Below are 20,309 nucleotides of genomic sequence, written 5' to 3'. Positions count from 1 at the left end.
GTAACTTTAAATTACCTGAACTTGAGAAAACATGTTCAACAAACTTAAGATATTAGGTTAAATCAACTAGTCACATAGACAACGTTTACAGATAGACTTTTTTTTTTTTTCAACATTTCAAAGTTTAAAGAGTTTGTTCTTTTATTGAACACAGAACTTAGATCCTCAGCTGTGGAAGCTGTTTTGTTTGCCAGTTGTTAAGATTATTATTAGAATTAAAAAGTCGCAACTTAATTTAACAAAGATGTCCATTTAAACAATTTTAACTCTCTATCAATGCATCCAACTTAAATGCTAGGTTTTTGTTGTTGTTTATACATATATATAGCCATATTTGAATGAACTTACTTAACTATACCTAAATTATAACAACTCATGTTTTTAAGCCAAAATTTGACATTTTCAGTTCAGAAGCTGGAAGATAGCAAAACCCATGTTTCCACTAAATAAACTAGAAGGATGAGTAGATTTGACTAAATCCTGTGCTGATGTTTTACAGTGTCAAACCTGTAACCGATGCAGGATGACTGTTATTGAACCACACAACAGTTATAACCTCTCTGGCTTCTCGCTGCCTTTGCTCAAATCTGGCAACAACCTGTTTGTGTTTTTGTGTTTTCTGCCACTGAGCTGCAACTGCGACGGCATGCAGAGCAGATCTTTGTTCTCAGTTTGAGTCATCTGGGATGTTTTTAGTTTGACGTCATGAGCGGAAAGAGGACATCACTTATCTGTCAGCATCTTCGTTGGTGTCTTGGTGGGTCTGTGGTCAGACAAATGCTCATACTGAAGATGCCTCCTCCCACAAAAAAACAGAAAAGATGAAAACAAGGCTCAGGTCACATCTGTAAGCAGCTGGATGCTCAAATAATAAAATATTATTCAGTGAAGGCCAGTAAAAGTCTGGTTCAGCCTGCGTGTGTCCTGGATGACGAGCAGATAAAATTCCTGTGAACATAAAAGTGAGACACCCAAGCTGAGACACAACACTTCACTCACTCAGTGACATTGAAACAGCTGCAGCATCAACTTTTTAAAGAGTTCATGAGCCTATGTTTGGCAGTTCTTCAGTGAAACACGTGTATGTAAAAACAGAAGTGAGGACTAAACAAAACTGGTCATGTTTAGACCAGCTTATCATTCTCCGACAGCCATTTCCTTGCAGTGGCCCTTCTCTGTGCATTGGGCTGCCTCAGGCGATGACGCCCCCTCTAGTTCGTCATATGGTGGGAAAAAAAGTTTCCAAATGGGGCCACAGAGGGGTACATTTCCATTTGTGATAACATAAAACATCTGTGAATGCTGCGGTCGTAGTTCTTAAGAAGTGCATGAATAAGTGGATACAGAGTAGATTATGTAGAAAAAAGTGGAAAGAAAGAGGAAATAGTAAAAAAAAAAAAAAAGCCTACAGACTAGAGTTTAATGCACAGATACATGAAAGAGTTGTTGTTCAGTAGTGATTCATCAAACAAAGGTGAGTACAATAAACAGACTATGTGTCGTTCAAGCACATTGCATGTTAAAACAGAAGCCGAAGAGAAACCACATTCCTGTGTCACAATCACGTTTTTTTTTTTTTTTACCCTTGGGGAGGTGTTTCCAACTTGAGTGAACCCACAGATGTAACTGTGACAGCAGACTGAGGCGACTGAGGAAATGAGAACAGAAACACAGACAGAGGTGGGAGCAGCATGAGAGGCTCTAGCTGAGTGCTGTTCATAGACAATAAAATGGGGAAACTTCTTGTCTTCATCCTGGTTTTGGTCCTCTGTACAAGTGGGACGCTTCAGAAAGAAGGTAAGAGATGCTGGTCACAGTTTAAGTTTAAGGGCAGAGATTAGATGTCTTGCGTCATGTTGCTTTGTGTTACTTTACAGTTTGAAGCGCTTGCTGTATATGAGCTGTAGATGTGATATGTGTATGAACTGTAGATGTGATGTGTGTATGAGCTGTAGATGTGACATGCTGCTAACTCTCATTCAAACTAAATGAATCTCTGGTTGAGTTGGTGTCAGATTGGATCAGTTCTGAACAAGTCGCCGTCAGAATTGATGGCAACTCTCACAGATTTATGATGACATTGAAACAAAAGATGGCTAATTACAGAATTCATTTACAACAAAGTTGCCTCCATTTGAATAAATGAATGAATAATAAATAAATATTTGGGGAATACATTTCTTATACATCAATTACATTACAGTTCTATTCCCACTTTCATCGACAGAAAAGCAGCCTTTGTCTCCTCTGTGGTTATTCCAGTTACTTCCTTTATTAACTGACGTTTTTAACTGAAACCAATAACAATAATAAAAATAACTATTATTATAATTGTTGTGTTGTTGACAATGAACAAATGCTTTGTCACAATTTATTTTACAGAATATATTGAGTGTTAATACACCATTGAAAGTTTATCTGTGATATCGGCAATAAAATTCAAAAGTCAAGTAACCAAGTATGATATCAAATAACAATAGCATTACTCTTAAAACCTGGCGTCCACATGCATGGACATCACATTTTGGGTTTTTCAAATTTTTAATTATTATTTTAGTAATATTATTTTATTATTGTTTATTTTTATTTTATATTTTTTGTTATATTTTAAAATTTATTTATTTTCTTTATATATTTTTTTTGTTTTTATTCCTCTTTGCTATTTGATCAGATCAAAGAGGAATAAAAAAATGCATATCAAACAAGAGCTCGGGTCTTAAGAGGTTAATATTAGAAGTGGCAGTTGTTGCAGTAGCAGTGAAAACATTGTTTGCATAAACATATAATCCACAGAGGTAGACAGTGTCCTAAATTGATTTTAATAACATGTATGTGAATATTATTATCCCTAACGTTTGCATGTACTTGTTTCTGTTGCAGGGAGAAGAAAGCAGAACCACACTGTGGGTGCTATGCCCAGATCATTTATAGGGCAACCTGGCATTCAGACAGAGTTAGTCCTAAATGCAAATGGGACTCAAGTTAACATTTCAGCCCCTCCAACTCTGCGGTCACTAAACAACAGCACAGTGGGCTACCTCCGCGGCCCTCTCAGCACCCGGGTCATCCCCATTATTTATCTGTTGGTGGTTGCCGTCGGGATCCCGGCCAATGTCTCCATCCTGTGCCTGCTGGTGACTAAAATTAGAAAGGTGTCCTCTGCCATCCTCTACTGCAGCCTGGCTGTCTCCGACCTCTTCCTCCTCCTCTCCCTCTTTTTCAAGGCTCACTACCATCTCCATGGAAACCACTGGGTTCTTGGGGAGGCTGCCTGTCGAGTGGTCACGGCCTGTTTCTATGGCAACCTCTACTGCTCGGCCCTGACGCTGGCTTGCATGAGCATCAAGCGTTACATTGCTGTGGTGTACCCGTTCCTGTACAAACGTCTGCCCAAGAGGACGTGTACCACCTGGGTGAGCCTGGCTGTATGGGGGCTGTTTGGTGCCGCCATCGTCCCCGAGCTCCTCGTCCAGCAGAGCTACCGGCTGCCTGAGCTCAACATCACCACCTGCCACGATGTGCTGCCTCTATACCAACGCTCTCATCTGTTCCTGCTCTACTACAACCTGATTCTGACCATCCTCGGCCTTTTGGTGCCGCTGGTGGTGACGGTCGTGTGCTTCGTCCGAATCATCCGTGAGCTCAACCAGTCGCACCACGACTGGGCGATGTACATCAAGGCCAGCTCTCTGGTGTTTGCCATCTTCCTGGTGTGCTTCATCCCCGCCGGAGTCCTGCACTTTCTCCATTATCTGCAGCTGTCTGTAAATGGGCCACAAAATTTGTACGCGTTCTTCAACGTGGCGGTGTGTTTGTGCTGCCTCCACGCCTGCCTCGACCCCTTTCTCTTCCTGGTCATGTCCAAGTCTGCAGGCTCCAGGCTTTACTTCATGACTTTCAAGGGCCACACCCTGAGCATATCAATCTGACAGGGTCATACCTGTCACCAAAAACTGAGCTCTTCTTTTTGTAGCTGATGACGAGCAAAATGTTCTCTATGGCTGGAATCCAAAGAGATCACACAGTGTTCATTTTATAAGCTTTCAGGTAGAATTATTTTTTTGAGTATGTCTTTTTGTGTGTGTGTGTGTGTGTGTGTGTGATTGTATATAGAAACCAATATCTCCTTTTTTTTTAATTCTCACTGATTGTGTCTAATTTTAAAATTAGAATTACTATATTAAACTTGAATTTGACAGCTGCATCTATTAAATAACAAGGGAATATTTGTGGAATTATAATAAATGTACAAAAGTGTATTAGTGGATTCACAGTATGTTTTTCTAACTTTGTTGTGTATGTCATTTATGATGAGTATTTTGTGATTTCATGATACTGTAGCCTTTCCTTAGCTTTCATATCAATCTCATTTCAGTTGCTATATTCTGTATGTCTATGTGCTGCTGCCTGTTTAATCCAAGAAGCTTTTGTAAAAGAGATTCTTAACGTTACTGAGACTTTTTTCTGGTTAAAAGAAGTCAAATAGTTACAATAAAATAATGTTTAAAAGAGCTGAAAAAATGCATGTTTTTAAATGAACAGCTTTGGAATAACGCACAGAGTGTATCAATAAATGAACAGTCATGTTGTAGAAGTTGGAAGAAAGATGAACTCCATTCTGTTTTTCATGTCTGCATTTATGTTTCATGTTGTTTTTAATATGTTTGAGGTTAAATTCATTTTACATCTTCTTCTTTGAGCTTGATGAATAGTTCCTCCGATGCAGAGCGTCACAACTCACAGCACTTTAAATATAAATGGGTGACCAATTAAAGGAAATATCTGAGCCTTTAACCCTTGCAACCTATTTGGTTAAACCCTTTTTAAATGTTTTCCTACAAGTGTAATCATGCTCTTAAATATTTCGTGTGTTCTCTACATATAGTCTCAAAAAGTTCAATAATTTCATAAGAGCCTTAAAATCTGAGCTTCTTTCATCTGAGTAACAACTTTTGCAAAAGATCAGGGTGATTTATTTATTTTTTTTCCATTGTTAATGCAGTTTGCAGAATCTGTATTATTAACAGTGAATATAATAAAATTACACTGGATTCTCTATGGTGAGGAGATCCGGTGACTGTTCACGGTGTGGGGTAACTTGCTGGCATGGTTTAGCTCAACTTGTCACCTCAGAGGGAAGAATCATTACAAAACAGTACAAAGATGTTACGATTAGGTTCACAGTCACTAAATCTTGATTTGGTACGACACCTTTGGGAGATTTTAGAACGATGTGCCAGACACGGCTCCACCAAACATCTTTTGGTAAAACGGGATTCACTTTGGCCGAACACCTTATCGAGACACTTCATGTTAGTTTTTCCTTTAATATGTCATCCGTCTGTATATTCTGTACATTTCCGAAACTTATCAGCTTATGATGAAACTTAACAGCTTATCATCTGAACTCCTCAAGGAGGTAATTAACCACTAACCTCCTCTCTGTTGCATTCTATCTCTTTCCATCTGCTGCTTTTTCATTACACTGGCATTTCCTGTTGAGCCTGACAGGATATAGTGTGACACACCAACACACTGACTACCCAATTGGGTCAGAGGTTGCTAAAATTGTAGTGTGGATCAAATCTAAATAAACCAATGGGCTGATGTAGCTACTGAAATGAAAACTGAAGTGTGTTTGAGGAAATTAGCTACTCTTTAAATGAGCAGTCAACCTTTTGAAGTGTCACTGATAGTGAATATTTCACTTCTTCATTTTTATATTCAGGCAAAGAAAAACATCATCTTTAGTGATGATCAGTTTGCATATGACAAAGTTAACATTCTATTCTAATGTTAAGAGTTTTCACTAGATTAGTTCATCCTCTGAGACTTTACATAGTGCATTCATGAACAGTTTAATACACTGTGTTGGGTTTTGTTGCTGCAGACTGACCTGGTCTGGTAGGACCTGCAGCTTGTGGTGGCTAAGGTTACCAACAATGACAATATTACTAACAAACTGCAACATATTGCTTTAATTAACAGATTAGAGTCAAACATAGACTTGGATTTAAGACTAAGTAGTAGGTTTTAGTGTCCTCCACCAAGACAATGTGACCTCTAAACCCTTAAGTTGCTGCATTCTGGTGATTTTTTATGCACCGGTTTCTTTATTTTCTGCATCAAATTAAGATGGAAATGCCTTTATTAAAAGAAACCACAAATTTCACACAGCATGTCTAAATGTTATAGCAATTAAAAAAATTAAAATCCTTTGCTTCTCTCTCTCGTCTTTTTATTGAGGGAGACAAATGCACATGCTATGAATATTAAGATGGAGGTACTCCCTGCAGCCACCCTGAAACCTATGTAGTCAAAGTCTGTTTGCTGACGATGCTCTTCTCTACATTTGCTACTGTTACAGTGTTTTAACTCTTATTTAACAGACATAAAACTTGCTCATTTGTCTTACAACTGCCACTTGTCACAGTTCAGTACAAGTTAGACAGGCTTCATTAAATCTAGCCGGCCCTTCTGAAAGAACCAGTGCTGGAAGAAATATTCTTTACTAAAGCACCAATACAGCAAAAAGACATCACAAGTCAAAGTCCTCCTTAGTGCAGAAGAAAAGCAAAATGTAAAGTAAAAAAGAAGAAGTCCTGGTTTGGTCCCTCTGACTAATATATTCCTATCTCTGCCATCATTAGTTTATTTATAGTGAGACATCAGGGCGTCTGCAGCATGTTACTGTTGCAGGTTTGAACTGCTTTATATCCAGTTTTATACGCAGAAAAATGGGCTCAATATGTAAATACATGCATTATAACAAATATCATGTGTGGAGACATTTCAGAATTCTCAGCAGATGGTTGAAAACACTTTGAAGTCACCATTATTTTGTGCATAAACTGGATATGTAAAGTGACAAGATAAACCAAGAGTTCTTCATGGTTTTCTAATGAAGAGAACTGATGTTATTATCTTTAGAAGAAAACACAGTCTGGGATTACTGAGAAGTGCAAACAAAGAGGCAGGAAACAGTGCCCACAGTGGCAGTTACAGTTATTTCTGGACTTCAAAGGGTTGCTGTATTAACCATTGTGTGAACTCTTTTTCTTAAAGGTTACTAAAGCAGATACAAGTTGGATAAATGCAGGTGAGTAGAGAGTACAATATTTCCCTCTGAAATGTCGTAGAGTGGAGGGATAAAGTAGGATAAACTACCACCGAAGTGCAATTAAATAGTGTGTTTTGTTTTTATTTTATTTTACAGTGGTTTTCCTGTAAACCAGCCTCAAACGTAAGTATGAAAATCCAACAGTGAGTGGATGTAAAGATATTCAGAAGCTTATTATTATAAATGAATCACCTCATTGGTCAGACTTACTCATGGCGCCATCTGCTGGTAAAAGTGGACAACAATCCGAGTGAAGCCTCGCAGCTGTTCAAATGAAACTCTTTATTCAACATGGAGACACCAGAGGAATCCACCTTTACACTGCATTCACTTGAGCCTTTTCTTATCAAAATAAATCATATCAAGGACAGGTAACTGTGTTTTTTTTTTTTTTTACACACACCTCCACAGATTGTTCGACAGCAGAGGTTTTCAAATCTGAAAGTCACGCTGTTAAATCCGTTCCCCCAGTGACTCTGTGATTAATCTAACTGGAAACCCTCCCGACGGCAGATTTGACCACCCCTGCTGGTTAACATCTCGCAGTAACATACAGTCATCTCAGCACTAGCATGCCCTTTCACAATGACCTAGAAGTGAACCGAGTATAATGAAAACCTGTCCACGACAAAATCTGACAACACACAAGAATGATACATTCACCTTTAACCCGGGAAATCACGTCTGTTAACCCCCGCAGAGGAACAGCCAGGGACACCGAAATGGGAGAAGCACACACAACAGAGGGACTTCAGTAACAAACATGCAGGGTTTCAGTTCGGAAACAGTGATGTCTAGTGAGTTCGTTCAGCACAAGTGGTGGCGTTTCGAGGAAGGGGCAGACAGAGGAAAAGCATCAAACACAGGAAAGCAGATTCATATCTTGAAACAGCTGCATTTCAGTCATCAAAAATATTGTCTTTGAAAGGAAATAGCTGCATGTAGGAAGTCACACTAAGGAAGGAATAGAGGAGAAACAGAACATCACGAATCATCAGCGCTGCCTGGAAAATAGTCAAATGAAACAGTTCGTGTTAACTGACTTTTTTTTTTGTATGATTGAACAAACGCAGATGAGACACAGTTTTGTATTTTACAACTTATCTAACGCATTTAAACACTGAAGCACTGACGTTGTAGCAGCAAGAATTCATTCACAAGAGGTTTTCAAGAGTCTGTTCACCCAAGTCACAAAAAAGTTTGTCTTTATTACCTCAAGTTGCACCTTACAATGTCGATAGTTTTAGTTTTATTTGGTCACATTCTGTCAGTACATGTGGGTAAACAGATTTTTTTGTGGTGCTCATTGTGGTGCAAAGTGAAAACTCAGTTTGTGTCTCCAGACAAAAATGTGTTCAAGTTACTCTGGATGATCTCTCAGAGCAGCTTCCACTTCATCTGCTGATTGAAGCTGAGGAAATTTAACACTAAAATTGTCTTTAAGAGATAATTTTTCTTCACCTTGAGTTGAGGATTTCCTCTGTCTTAACATTTCAGACAAAGACTGATAGTTGAAGATAAATTTGTAGAGGAATTTCTTTTGTTTTGGTGGTTTTTCTGAGCCCAAAAAATACATTTTGAGAATGCAACATGACCTACTGAACATCTCTGTATCACCATATAGACTTATTATGCCTGGGATAGGAAAAACATTACCATGTCAAATAAAATCTGCCCATCGGGAGAAGTCCAAAACGTCCTGATGGATAGTCTGCATCTGTTAGTCAGCGAGCGTACTGCTTTAATCAAGACTGAAATATGGAGACATTTATGGTCCCCAGGCGATGACTCCTTCTGAATTTGGTGACCTCTTTGATTTTGTTCACATTTGTAGTTTTGGTGAAATAGATTAACAACTAGTTGATGAATTTCCAGGGAATTTGGTGCAAACATTCATGTCCCCCCCCCACAATGTTGGCACCAGAATGGCCTGTTCAAACTGTGCTGCTGCTGCTTTCAGTGCAGGACAAAGCAAAATAAGTTTTCAAAACCTCTAGCGGGCCTACATCACTAACTCAATAAAATATTTTGTGTGAAAATTTCACCTCTTATTTCCTCAATTAAGAAACAAATGAGCTATAGTTTGAACTTTGACTGCTGCATGCACATGAGCACTCTGGCCAGTGTGCTTTGCTTTGCTTGATGCAGCACCAAACCATCGTGGTGCAGTGCAAGCCAGCGGAGATAGCAGGAATCAGAGAGCAGGGCATCAGCGTGGCGATAAATCACTGTGAGCATGTTAGCATATTCTGATCCTGCAAGGCCGAACTTTTGTCTCCCTCCTCTGGCAGTGAGAGTAATTACACAAACACTGTCGACATGGGCTTATGACAGCCGCCGTAGCACTGACTGCTTTCTGTTTTAGTCTGCAAACCTTCCTCTAAACACTAAGTCTTGTCTTTTATCTGCTAAATCACAAAGTTTTTCTTTTTTCTGGGTTCTTCCACTCCAGACTTCAGTATCCTCCTGCTTTCTGTAACCTCCCCTCTGTTCTGGCAAACCAACAGTTGCGTAAATCACATCACTGCTGGTGCACCCATGTAGGAATGTTGCTACAGAAACCAGACAAACTCCACTAAATTGCGAATTACAGAGAGATTTAACTGACAATGGGCTTCATTGGCACTGTGTGAACTACAACAAGCACTGCTTTATCTGTTTTTCTGTCCCAGCTTTGGCTCAAGTGCAGCCTTACCGAGGTGCATGCCTGTGGAGTGTTATTAAAAGTAGCTCTTAATATTTATGAGCAGCACAAACACTTAAAATTTGCATCAAGTTCTAAAATGTCAGCACATAAAACCAAAACTATCACCGTGGCTATGAAATAAGTATTTTTTTGGAATTTGGGTGAGCTGACTCTTTACACATGGCTTTTAATATCAATTTTGAATCAAATTCTTCCTTGGTATAGCAAAACACATGAAAAAAGCAATTTGGTTTTCCATATACAGGTAAGAGATGGTCACGAGGATTTGTCTTGTCACACACACTCACACTCACTCGTCGCAGTATCAAGAGATAAGGGACCAAAAGGGGGGAAAAAAAGAAAGCAGGACAGAGCAGCAAAGCTTCCAGCGAGGTTTGGAAGTAGAGATGGGCTCGATGAAGAGAGAGAGAGGCACGACATTTGAGAAAGGCCTTTGAGTTGTGGAGGGAGCAGCAGCAAGGCAGGAGGAGATAAACAAGAGGACGAGAACACGAGACACGCTGAGGAAACCAGGACAATGAGACAGATAAAGAGGAAAAAAAAAAACACGAAGAGAAGAGCAAATTTTGATACCAACAGAAGTTTCCTACGGTATAAATTCTTCTCGACGGATCAGATTGCAACGGAGAGCAAAGCCCTTCATGGTGAGCTCGGCGCCACAAGACGAATACAGACAGAGGGAGAGAGGAAGCATTCAGACAAAAGGATTCCAATCCCAAAAGTCTCTTACTGTAAAAAGCAGAAAATGTAAACTTCTTTTCACTTTTAGAAATGTAGCTGCTGAAGTTGCCAGTTTTGACTAAACTACTTTATCATTATTGATTTTTTTTTTTCTATGGCCTTGTCATTCTTGCAAGTTGCAGCAAAAGGCTTAAGTGTCATCAACCTTTATTGGAATACTGATCAGAGTCAAAAGTATCCCTCAACATCGGACCTAAAAAACAGAAAAGCACACAGATGCAGCAATAAATAACTTATAAATTAATAAATAAGTCAGCATTTACTTTTACTTTCTTGCTGAGCAAGGAGAGAAGATCTGATACCTCTCTCATATCTGTATGGTAAATATGAAGCTACAGGCAGCTAGTTAGCTTAGCTTAGCATAAAGAGTGGAAACATGGGGAAAGGCTGGCCTGACTCTACCCAAAGGGAACCGAATCTATCCACCTAAGCCTCTAAAGATGAACAGAGTTTGTATTTTTATGTGCAACAGTATCCTGGTAATGAGGCTTATCCTGGTTCTTCTTTTATTCAGAATATAGTGTTTACATGATGCACAGATATCAGGTGATTCATGTCCCTCTATACACCATAAACGTACCAGTGACTGATTTCTGAATGCTGTTTGTACACTCACTTGTCGTGTTTACAACTCAAACTGGCAATTTAATGTGACTTTTCTGTAACTGTTGGCTTCACTTTGAATAAGTTTGACTGTTGACTGCAGTTACATAAAAATGAGGCCACTTAAGACACCAGAAACAACAGAACAAGCGCCAGTCCATCTAACAAACACAGTCATATTGTATCTTCTTTGTCTAAGCTGTGCACCAACCCAAATATAAATACAACACACTGTTGTGTAGTTTTTTACAAGTTACTGCACCTGACCAAGGATTGTACAGATCATTAGCCCCATAGATCTAAACGTTGTCGTTTTACAGTTTCATTTTTGTGCATATTTAACAAACAAGATACAGCATGTGAATCAGCAAGCTTCAGATTTGTTGGTGGCCCTTTTTAGGATTTAGCCAGGCTAGTTGTATCCCTGACCTCCAGTCCAAAGGCTGTATATTAGAGATGGACGTAGCCTCCGGGTCTGAAAAGGTGAAACCAATGCAGGAACACCCTAAATCTGTATTCTTTTCAACAGCCAGCAGGGGGTGACTCCTCTGGTTGAAAAAAGAAGTCTGATTGTATGCAAGTCTCAGAGAGAATTTACCCACTTCTCACTTCATTTGTTACCTCAGTGACCATTTTTTTTTAAAGGGTTTATGGTCTCAGCCAGTAGTTTTCAGTCTCCTTTATCACAATATGATGTTAATTTTGTAAATTATAGTTCAATTTAAAGTAAAATAGATTAGAATAAGTTCATGTTTAAAAGGTTTGTTCCGCTTCTCAATCGTTAAGTTAATTTCCAAACACACGGTGGCTCCATTCATCTTTTATATACAGTCTGTGTTTAGGCTAAGCTAAGTGCCTGCAGGTGGTAGCTTTGAATGTTTCCTAAAATGTCAAACTATGTCTTTAATCTGAGCAAGAGTGAGTGGGATTTGGAAAGATAAGGTTGTTAGAAGTCCAAGCCTTTTGCTGCTTTGGCACATGCATTTGTGGGTTGCATGTGTGAAACAGCACATGGTAGTTAATGAGCTGTTGATATACAGAGTTTTATCACCACTGATCAGCTTGTTTCTTTCAAGGAGTTTTTTTTCCCCTTTGAATTACTGCAAGAATACCCACAGCTCTTTGAAACATTTAATATACCAAATTCCCCTCTTCTGTACATCTACAGCTCTCAAAACTGCATTTCACTATCGAATTTACCAGGTATTTAACTCAGAACTAACAGAATAACAATAACAGCCTGTCATGTGTTTGAATTTGTAGACATATTCAGCACTATTTACTAAATAAATAACACAAGAAAGATGAGAGGAATGGTTGTTTCTGTGACATTCTAATAAATCATATTCCATAAATGGGACATTATTCAGCACACTGAGTAAATACCTGGTAAACAACATACTGTTCTGTACTGAGGTTTACATGAGGACATTGGCACGTGTGTCTGGCAGTCGGAGCCCCACCAGCCCACCGCCAACCAGCACGGCTGATGCCAGCAGGATGGGAATAGCCTTGGTGATGCCAACCAGCGAGCCAAAGATCAGGTTGCCCAGCACTGCTGCCAGCTTACACATGGCGTTACAGAAGCCAAATCCTGTGCCCCTGAATATAAAGAGACAAAGAAGGCACGGAGGAGTCAGAAATGTAAAGCATGGACGTCTCAATCAGGTCTCGATAACCTGAAATAGTCAGTGTTACATTTATTTTACGAAAATTATGCCAAGTTGCTCATTTAAGTACTCATACTTCAGTTTTATTCTGTCCTTGCTCTACCCAAGAGAGCATTTACTGACAAAATGAGTACTATAATACACCTGATATAGCTGCAAAATGACGGTGGCTTCTTAACACCATCCAGTGTCTGTTACTGAATAAATCTGAGGTGAGAAACTAGTTGTAGAGTCTTGCTTCATCTTCTGCATACAGCTTTTCAAATGTTTGTCCAAGAAGTTCAGTTTGAAGTTTGAAGTACAAACTGTCTAGATATAAACTGGCATTCACAACACAGCTGAAGGTCACTGTACAGAGATTTTAAGAAATCAGACCTGAATGTTTCAAGAGTAACTTCATTATATTTGATCTGTTAATGATTCAAACCATGTGTTTGTTTTTCACCATGTCCCATTAGAGATTTTGGGACATTACAGTGAAATAACTTGGTTTGGTCTTAGTTTTTCTCTTATTGTTTTTATTTGCTACCCTATTCTTGAAATCTAGAACATTTAAATCATCTTTTGGGATTTTTGTTTTGCAGTGATTGACCCTCAAGTTTTGATTTTGGACATCAAATCAAGTTGAGTCAATCACTGTTGTTGATATAGCACAGAAACAGGATCAACACTGAGAAGCTGCATAAGAAATCTGAATATTAAGTTTACAGTGTTACAGTTGTATTATGGGTAATGTAGCTGTCACAGCTAGTACCCTACAATGTTATATAAAATACAGATTTACCTGAATAAATTAAAAATTACAGTTGAGACGCTACAAATTGAATTATTATGTAAATGAACCTGGCTAGCTGCTAACTTTCCATTCTCAGTTTCGTCGCCTTCAGTAACTGACAGTTTACAACAACGACATGTGCTCCTGTTTCCTTCTCTTCTTCCACAAGCTTTCAGCAGACCAAAGCCGTTTTTTTCTTTTCTTTTCTTTTCTTTTTTCTTCTTTAATTTTCAGCCGCCCAGCTGCCCGATCGGATCACCTGGAATCTCCTCTTACCCATCCATGATTATTATTTCTCCTCCTAAATTGTCTGCCGGCACTACTGTCTGGTAACAAATCCTGGCACAATGGAGAGGAAACACTTTGCACCTTTAAAGAAAGAGTTTTGAGGGGCAGAGTAGATGTTGACAATCTCATTGAAACTGGCTGAAACTTTATGGAGTTGTCTGCACAAACTGCATAACAATTACCAAACACCCAACCGATCAAGCTCGCCCACAAAAAGTGCTTGCTCTCTAGGAAATAAGCCCTTTATTTTAAACAACATCTGTATTTTCAACTGAGATCTTGCAAGACTTGTTGATGAAAGGACACATTTAACAAAGCCGGCGTCTGTCTTGTTGCTGGACCGGCATACTTGGTGATTAAGCCCAGGTTTACTCTTGTAATCTCTTGTACATTAGTATTGCTTCTTGCAGTAAAGTGAAAGCTCCATTTGCGTTCTGTATGCAGTGACAGCAGCGCTCACCTCCTGTCTGTTGGGTAGAGCTCAGTGGTGACCACATCCAGGGAGTTCCAGGCCGAGATACTGAGGCCGTTGTAGAGACAGAGCATGAAGATCATCATCGACTCGCTGGTGCCGAACCAAAGGAAGAAGCAGCTGATGCCTGACAGCACCATGGAGCCTCCTGCAGGACACAGTGCAACACAAAACAACCTCATTTACGTCACCAGAGGTCACTGCAGACACAAAGGCCAGCATCACAAGACATGGAGACATTTTCAAAGAGGAGAGGCTGCTATTCATATCCCAAACAGAGAGTCAGAGCAGGTCCTCAGCCCCCACAAATATAGCAATGTTACATCATACCTAACATGCTAAGACGTCCTATTTTGTCCATGAGGAGAGCGGAGACGATGTTCCCGGGCAGCACAGCCAACGTTCCCAGGAAGTTAACGAAATAGACCCAGTAGGCGCTGTAATCATCGTCGAACGTCATCTGACAGCCTGTTTTGTTGTGGTGGAAGGAGCTGTTGATCAAACTCGAATTTATTAGCTTGGAGTCGTCAATATCTGTAAAGTGAGACAAGGGAACAGTTTTCAGTGTTTAAAGCCTGAATGAGGATCAACAGTTTGTATCTGCCCGCTACCTTCTACAGTCTCTTTCTGTTCATTCAAAACGCATGTTAAAACCTGCATGTGTTCATTTTATGAGGCTCCTACTGGCAATTTTATTATCTTGGCAATGCTACACAAAACACATGCACAGCTTTCTTGTCCAGAATCCAAATGCTGTGCAGTGATTTGTGCCTCCAAAACTGTAACAAGGCTGCAGAAGGCTGCCTTTAAAAATGTTTTCCTTATTACATTTAGGAAAGTATTGCATTTCAAGCCGAATATTGTCAGACGAGGAGCCAATTTGGACTGAAAAACCTTTTATGCTTCTGAATTAAATGAAGTTTAAAATAGATATGGCGTCATTTGGACAGAGCCAGACTAGCTGTTTCCTCTCATCTCCGGTCTTCATGCTAAGCTAACCAGCTGATTGCTGTAGCGTATTTATAAACAGACATGGGAATGGTATCAATCTTCTGCTCTCTTTTCAGAGTACAAGGGAGCTTTTTCTTTCCACTGTCACCAAGTTCTTGCTCAAAGGGAATCACTAATGGATTTTTTGAGTTTCTCTCTTTAATATTTTCTTCACCTTTGTATGTGAGGTGCCCTGAGATTACTTATGTTGTGAACTGGTGCTGTATAAATTAAACACAAATTTCCGAGAGGCTTTCTGGTTGAAAATAGATGAAGTGAAAACCTTTGCATTTTTTAAATTTGATTCAGAAACATATCAATGATGTGTATAGAACACAGATATACTGTATGTATGCACCAAATATTATATATAGTTTCATTGTCTGTCAGCTCCATAGACTGTTTACAGATTATTTCAAATACGCTACAGCTAATAATGATTTGAGCAAATTTTTCTACTTGTTCCAAGTGCGCAAGCAAAATAAAATACTTTAGAATAGGTGACTGATTAGCCTGTGTGTTAAATCAAAGTCACGACCTGATGTCAAAGATAGGGATCAGGGCCAATGAAGGTATTTTTAACTGATCAGTATTGGCACAAATGATCTGACCTGATCCTTTGTAAAAAAAAGCAGGAATGTAGGTTTTGAGTAATTCTCCTAATCAATAAGTCACAAACTGAGTACAGTGGATGTTTGTCCTGTGCGGATATCGCGGTTTAAACCAAGCTAAATCACATATTCTGTTGCATGTAGAAACACTGTCCTAGTTGATCCCAGTTTATTTTAAACACATGAGCTCTAGCTGGAACTCATCAAACATCACAGAAGTCTTTGTGCCCATTGCTAGCTAAACCCCACAATGCTCTCTGGAACGGCCCTCCCGTAACATGAAGAGGCTCCACCGGGTCTCCAACCAGGTACTACAGCTAATCTACAGCACATTTTCTGACAAGCATGTAGAGGATACAGGTTTACACCATCGTTTAGAGTTTGGGGAGCCACAGTACATCCGACCCTCTCCACACTACTTCAGTGCCCTACTGGAGCTTTTCAACAACCTTTCTGACCACCTATGTGACATTAACAAAACAGCTTGGATGCAGAAATTCCTTTTTTCATCATGCGTTGTAGAGCTGTTCAATTGTCAGGAATATACATTGAATTCATTTTTAAGAACTTTATTGCATTTGAAGTGTGTAGGATAATGGTATCTAGCTGGGACTCGGTGTCAGCAAATACTGACTATTAAGCACAACCAGATCGGAGGCATAAAAACCTAAATCCCTAGACACAAGTCTTATATTAAGGTTATTGGGGTGGGTCCTGATTTGACTTGTCGATAATTGTGGGTTTACAAAGCTGAACCCCTGTAGAACTCAGGTTCAAATGTCTCTTCCTAAACAGAAATGGTGTATCAATAAACCTCAGCCATAAGGAAACCCTCCCTGCTCTCACCCCTGCTCTCACAACACACTCCACCTTCCCAATCTCATTCCGTCTCTTCTCGTTTCTCTTTATCCTCTTCCCTCCAGAGACACATTGCTGGGGGCAAAGAGACTTCATTTCCCGTGGGGCATTACCAGCAAACCTGACGCACCCTCACTGTTTCCATGTTCAGCGCTTTCCTGAGTGCTGGAGGGAACTGTTTTTCCACCCCGCAGTCCCACAAGGTCTGATTCAGCTCCAGTTCTCTCAGATCATTTTAAAAAAAAACCTCTCCTGCCTTTCCTTTTCTTCCAGATTGTGTCTTTGTCAGTCACAAAACGACTGAATTGCACTTTTATAAAATAGCCAGGATCCATTAATAGGACATTTTGATGTTTTGGATGCTGATGCAGGAGTCCTGGTTTCAATTGCCTTATCAAAACAAAAAAAATTCTGTGATGGAGTAATCTGCAGGTGAAAAGGGAGAGCTCGCCTTAGTTAAAATTCAAACACTCAGAGAGCCATGTTTATGTCAGTGCCATCTAAAGCATCACTACAGGAGTCTTTGTGCGGATGGAAATTGCCATTTTCAGTCTTCTGCAGCCCAGCCTGGCTCACTTTTTTCCGTTAAATACAGTCAGTGGTAGTTCAGAAAGGCAATCTGTGCAGGGGGCAGAGAGGTTAAGCAGTAATTTAGTGGCATAAAGCAAAGCCATAAATGCTCAAACCCATTCTTTCTCCTCTAAGGCAGAGGCTTGGACGTTAGGCCCAAAATGAACTGTCAGACAGAAACAGAGAGACTGAGTGAGACTTATGTGTAAGCCACCTACAGTATAATAGGATTTTGTGGGGGTGGAAGGAAATACCTCAGTTCAATACAGGAGCACTGTGCGCGAGAGAGGAATACCCAGAAAGGGAGTGAATTTCACATGTGTCGACTCACCTGTGTTGTAAAAGAAGGAATCTACAAAGGTGCAGTTTTTGAAGAAGGATCCCACTGAGGAGACATCTTCGAAATAGCAGTTAAGGAAAGATGAGTCGATGAACGTGACCGTCTTGAACTTCATACTGATAAACCTGGAGGGGAGAGAGGTGGACAGGGAGGAAATTACAGTAGGAAAGATCCAAAGAAGCAGCCAGCGAGGAAGGATTAGCTGGGATTTGTAACATATTCCAGACAGCAAAGGTGTTAATGTTGAATTATTTCCCTTTGAAAAGATGCTCGGCTGGGCAAATTGTGTAATTGAAATGCTGAGTCACTGTTTTCACTGAACGCACAGGCAACAAATACAGGAAAGGTCTGCTGCTTTTATACCACAAAGTCTGAAATGAATGTAAATCTCCACTTCTTGTGATCAAGTAATAAAGCTTTGACTTCAGGAAGGACAGCAGTGGAAAGTGCATTCACTCACATGCAACACTTATGCTTGACTTGAGTATTTCCATGGACTCTAAGAAAAAATGGTGTCATTTTACAGAAATTGCTAATTATTTTATAGATTTTTTTTTCTTTTTTAAAAAATATATAGACGACAACACCAATAAAATTAGAAAAATATACTGCCTGTATTTTACCGTGCTAGCGTGGCCTCATGGTTGTAGCTGGATTTTTTTTTTCTTTTTTTGTTGGCTCTCTTGCACACAACCTTACTGATTGTAAATGAAAGTGAAAGGAGGGAGGAGGTTTGGCTGATGTGCCCGTTTGTTTTGCTCTGTGATGCTGGTGATCTAGCAACATCCCATAGCCATGAAAGGTTGCACACAGAAATAAGAAGAACAAGAATAACTACAGCGCAGTAGAAAACACATTCAGAAAATTAAATGAATTACAGTATATTGCTTTTTTTTCATGTTAGCACATCTATAATAACATTGAATAATATATAATAATGTTGCGTCTTGCGTGGGGGTTCCCTGTCCAATCCTAGCCAGCTGAATGAACATGCTTACACACTACCGGGTTTATTTACCAATGTCATGTTGATAGAGTTCATCATACATGTATACAGTACAATAATGCTGCATCGATTCTGAGGACTGAGACGCTGACTGTATCTACATCATGTGCTGGGAAATGTTGTGTTGATTTATTAATGATGTTTACTTTTGCTATGTTTAATGTTATCAATTTAAGTTAAGGATTTCGTCATTGTAATTGCAGGTCAGTCTACATTTGCAACCTGTTAAGTCCAGTTGTTTTTTGAGAATGCATTTTTTGTCCCTCGGCAGGCTTCATACATTTATATCCTTGGATGTTACCCTTTTTATGTAAATAGTTCCTGTGATTTATTTATGATTCTTAAGTTCTGTGTGTCACTGACATGTCTCATTTAGTGGAAACTTTTTAAATTCATGCCTTCCTATTGTATGTAGAGTACGTTTATTGGTTGCAGAGTTACAGTCACTCCCTGTTGAAGATGACTTCCATGTGTACCAAACCATTTGCCTCATGAAGGTCTAGCACCGAAATGTCAGGAATACATCTATTTTTTTTCAAGCTACACAAGGAATGAGGGCCTGTTTGAAACCTTTCGATATACTTGCCCCTCTCCTACACACCTGCCTCATAAAATAGATGTGCGCAGACTTCCTTTGTCTTAAATGACAGATTTTAAGGGAAAATTCAGCAAAGGATGTGTTTTTACTTTCAATTCTTTAATTACATTTTGGCTCAAAAAACATCATACTTTTAATTAGGTTAAGGAGAATTTTTACAGAGTAATCGCTAGTTTTACTCAAGTAGGAGATATGAACTGGTATTTAACAAAAGTATTGTATAGCACTTAACAAAACAAAGTCACAAAGTGCTTTTGCAACCTGAGATCATGTAAAACGTAAGATTAAAACACAGTAAAAGATATTCAAGTACTAAATAAGACAAATTAACACAAGAAATGGCAAAATCCACAAATGGAATAGCAACTAGAATCACTAAAGATCAAGAAGGACGGTTTTAAAGTTAAATGTAAAAGAAGCCTCTGTCTCATGCTGCCTTGTGTCCTCAGGCAGCGTATGCCAGAGCCTCAGGGCTGTTATGTCTAAAGCGCTGCCCTCCTTCTTCTTCAATCAAAAGTCTGGAACAGATAGAAAGCGTCTGTCTGAGGATCTCAGAGTGTCAGCAGGGTTGTGTAGCGATAAAAGATCAGAGATATAGTGGGATGCCAAACCATGTAATTCCTTGTTAGTAAATAAAAGAATTGTGAAAGCAGTTGTAAAATGTACTTAAAGCTGATGTAAAGAGTCTAAAACTAGATTGATATGTTTTAACTTGTTTTTAAAAGACAAGTGTGTCTTCTCTTCAGTGTGTCCAACATGACAGGGTTTACCAGTCAGTTATTTATCTATATGATTTGTAACTGAACACAGCATCATTGTATTGGTCTTGATGTAATCTAATAAATGCATCCTGGTCTTGGGTGAGAATGCAAAAAGAACAAAAAACGCATATCAATGCGTCTTCTCGCTCGCCTTTGTGTAAGAAAGGATCATAACCAGGAGGAGGAACAGATGTGTGTG

General features: G+C 39.3%; 2 protein-coding genes across 3 annotated transcripts in view; one reads left to right on the top strand and one right to left on the bottom strand.

The window, feature by feature from the left end:
• The window catches only part of LOC103367451 (proteinase-activated receptor 3), a 21,233-nt gene extending 17,108 nt beyond the window's left edge, over nucleotides 1-4,125 (top strand). Inside the window, exons 3-4 of one of the 2 annotated variants that reach the window (XM_008295476.1) lie at nucleotides 1,662-1,797; nucleotides 2,881-4,125. In XM_008295476.1, coding sequence (XP_008293698.1) covers nucleotides 1,731-1,797; nucleotides 2,881-3,929 — 1,116 coding nt within the window. In that variant the 5' untranslated portion in view covers nucleotides 1,662-1,730 and the 3' untranslated portion in view covers nucleotides 3,930-4,125. Of the gene's footprint in view, nucleotides 1-1,634; nucleotides 1,798-2,880 lie in introns of those variants that run through there. The other variant, XM_008295475.1, reaches the window with a different exon arrangement.
• A 3,257-nt stretch (nucleotides 4,126-7,382) lies between these two features.
• Nucleotides 7,383-20,309, bottom strand: part of LOC103367452 (synaptic vesicle glycoprotein 2C-like) — a 53,506-nt gene continuing 40,579 nt past the window's right edge. The window contains exons 9-12 of the mRNA XM_008295477.1: nucleotides 17,737-17,870; nucleotides 14,707-14,910; nucleotides 14,365-14,524; nucleotides 7,383-12,773 (exon numbers count right to left, since the gene is read on the bottom strand). Of these exons, the coding sequence (XP_008293699.1) occupies nucleotides 12,590-12,773; nucleotides 14,365-14,524; nucleotides 14,707-14,910; nucleotides 17,737-17,870 (682 nt within the window). The 3' untranslated portion in view covers nucleotides 7,383-12,589. The remainder of the gene's footprint in view (nucleotides 12,774-14,364; nucleotides 14,525-14,706; nucleotides 14,911-17,736; nucleotides 17,871-20,309) is intronic.

The sequence above is a fragment of the Stegastes partitus genome, unplaced genomic scaffold, assembly GCF_000690725.1.
Source record: "Stegastes partitus isolate 25-593 unplaced genomic scaffold, Stegastes_partitus-1.0.2 Scaffold1051, whole genome shotgun sequence".
Taxonomy (NCBI): domain Eukaryota; kingdom Metazoa; phylum Chordata; class Actinopteri; family Pomacentridae; genus Stegastes; species Stegastes partitus.
The sequence above is the reverse complement of the archived record's forward strand: the minus strand, read 5'-3'. Positions and strand labels throughout refer to the sequence as shown.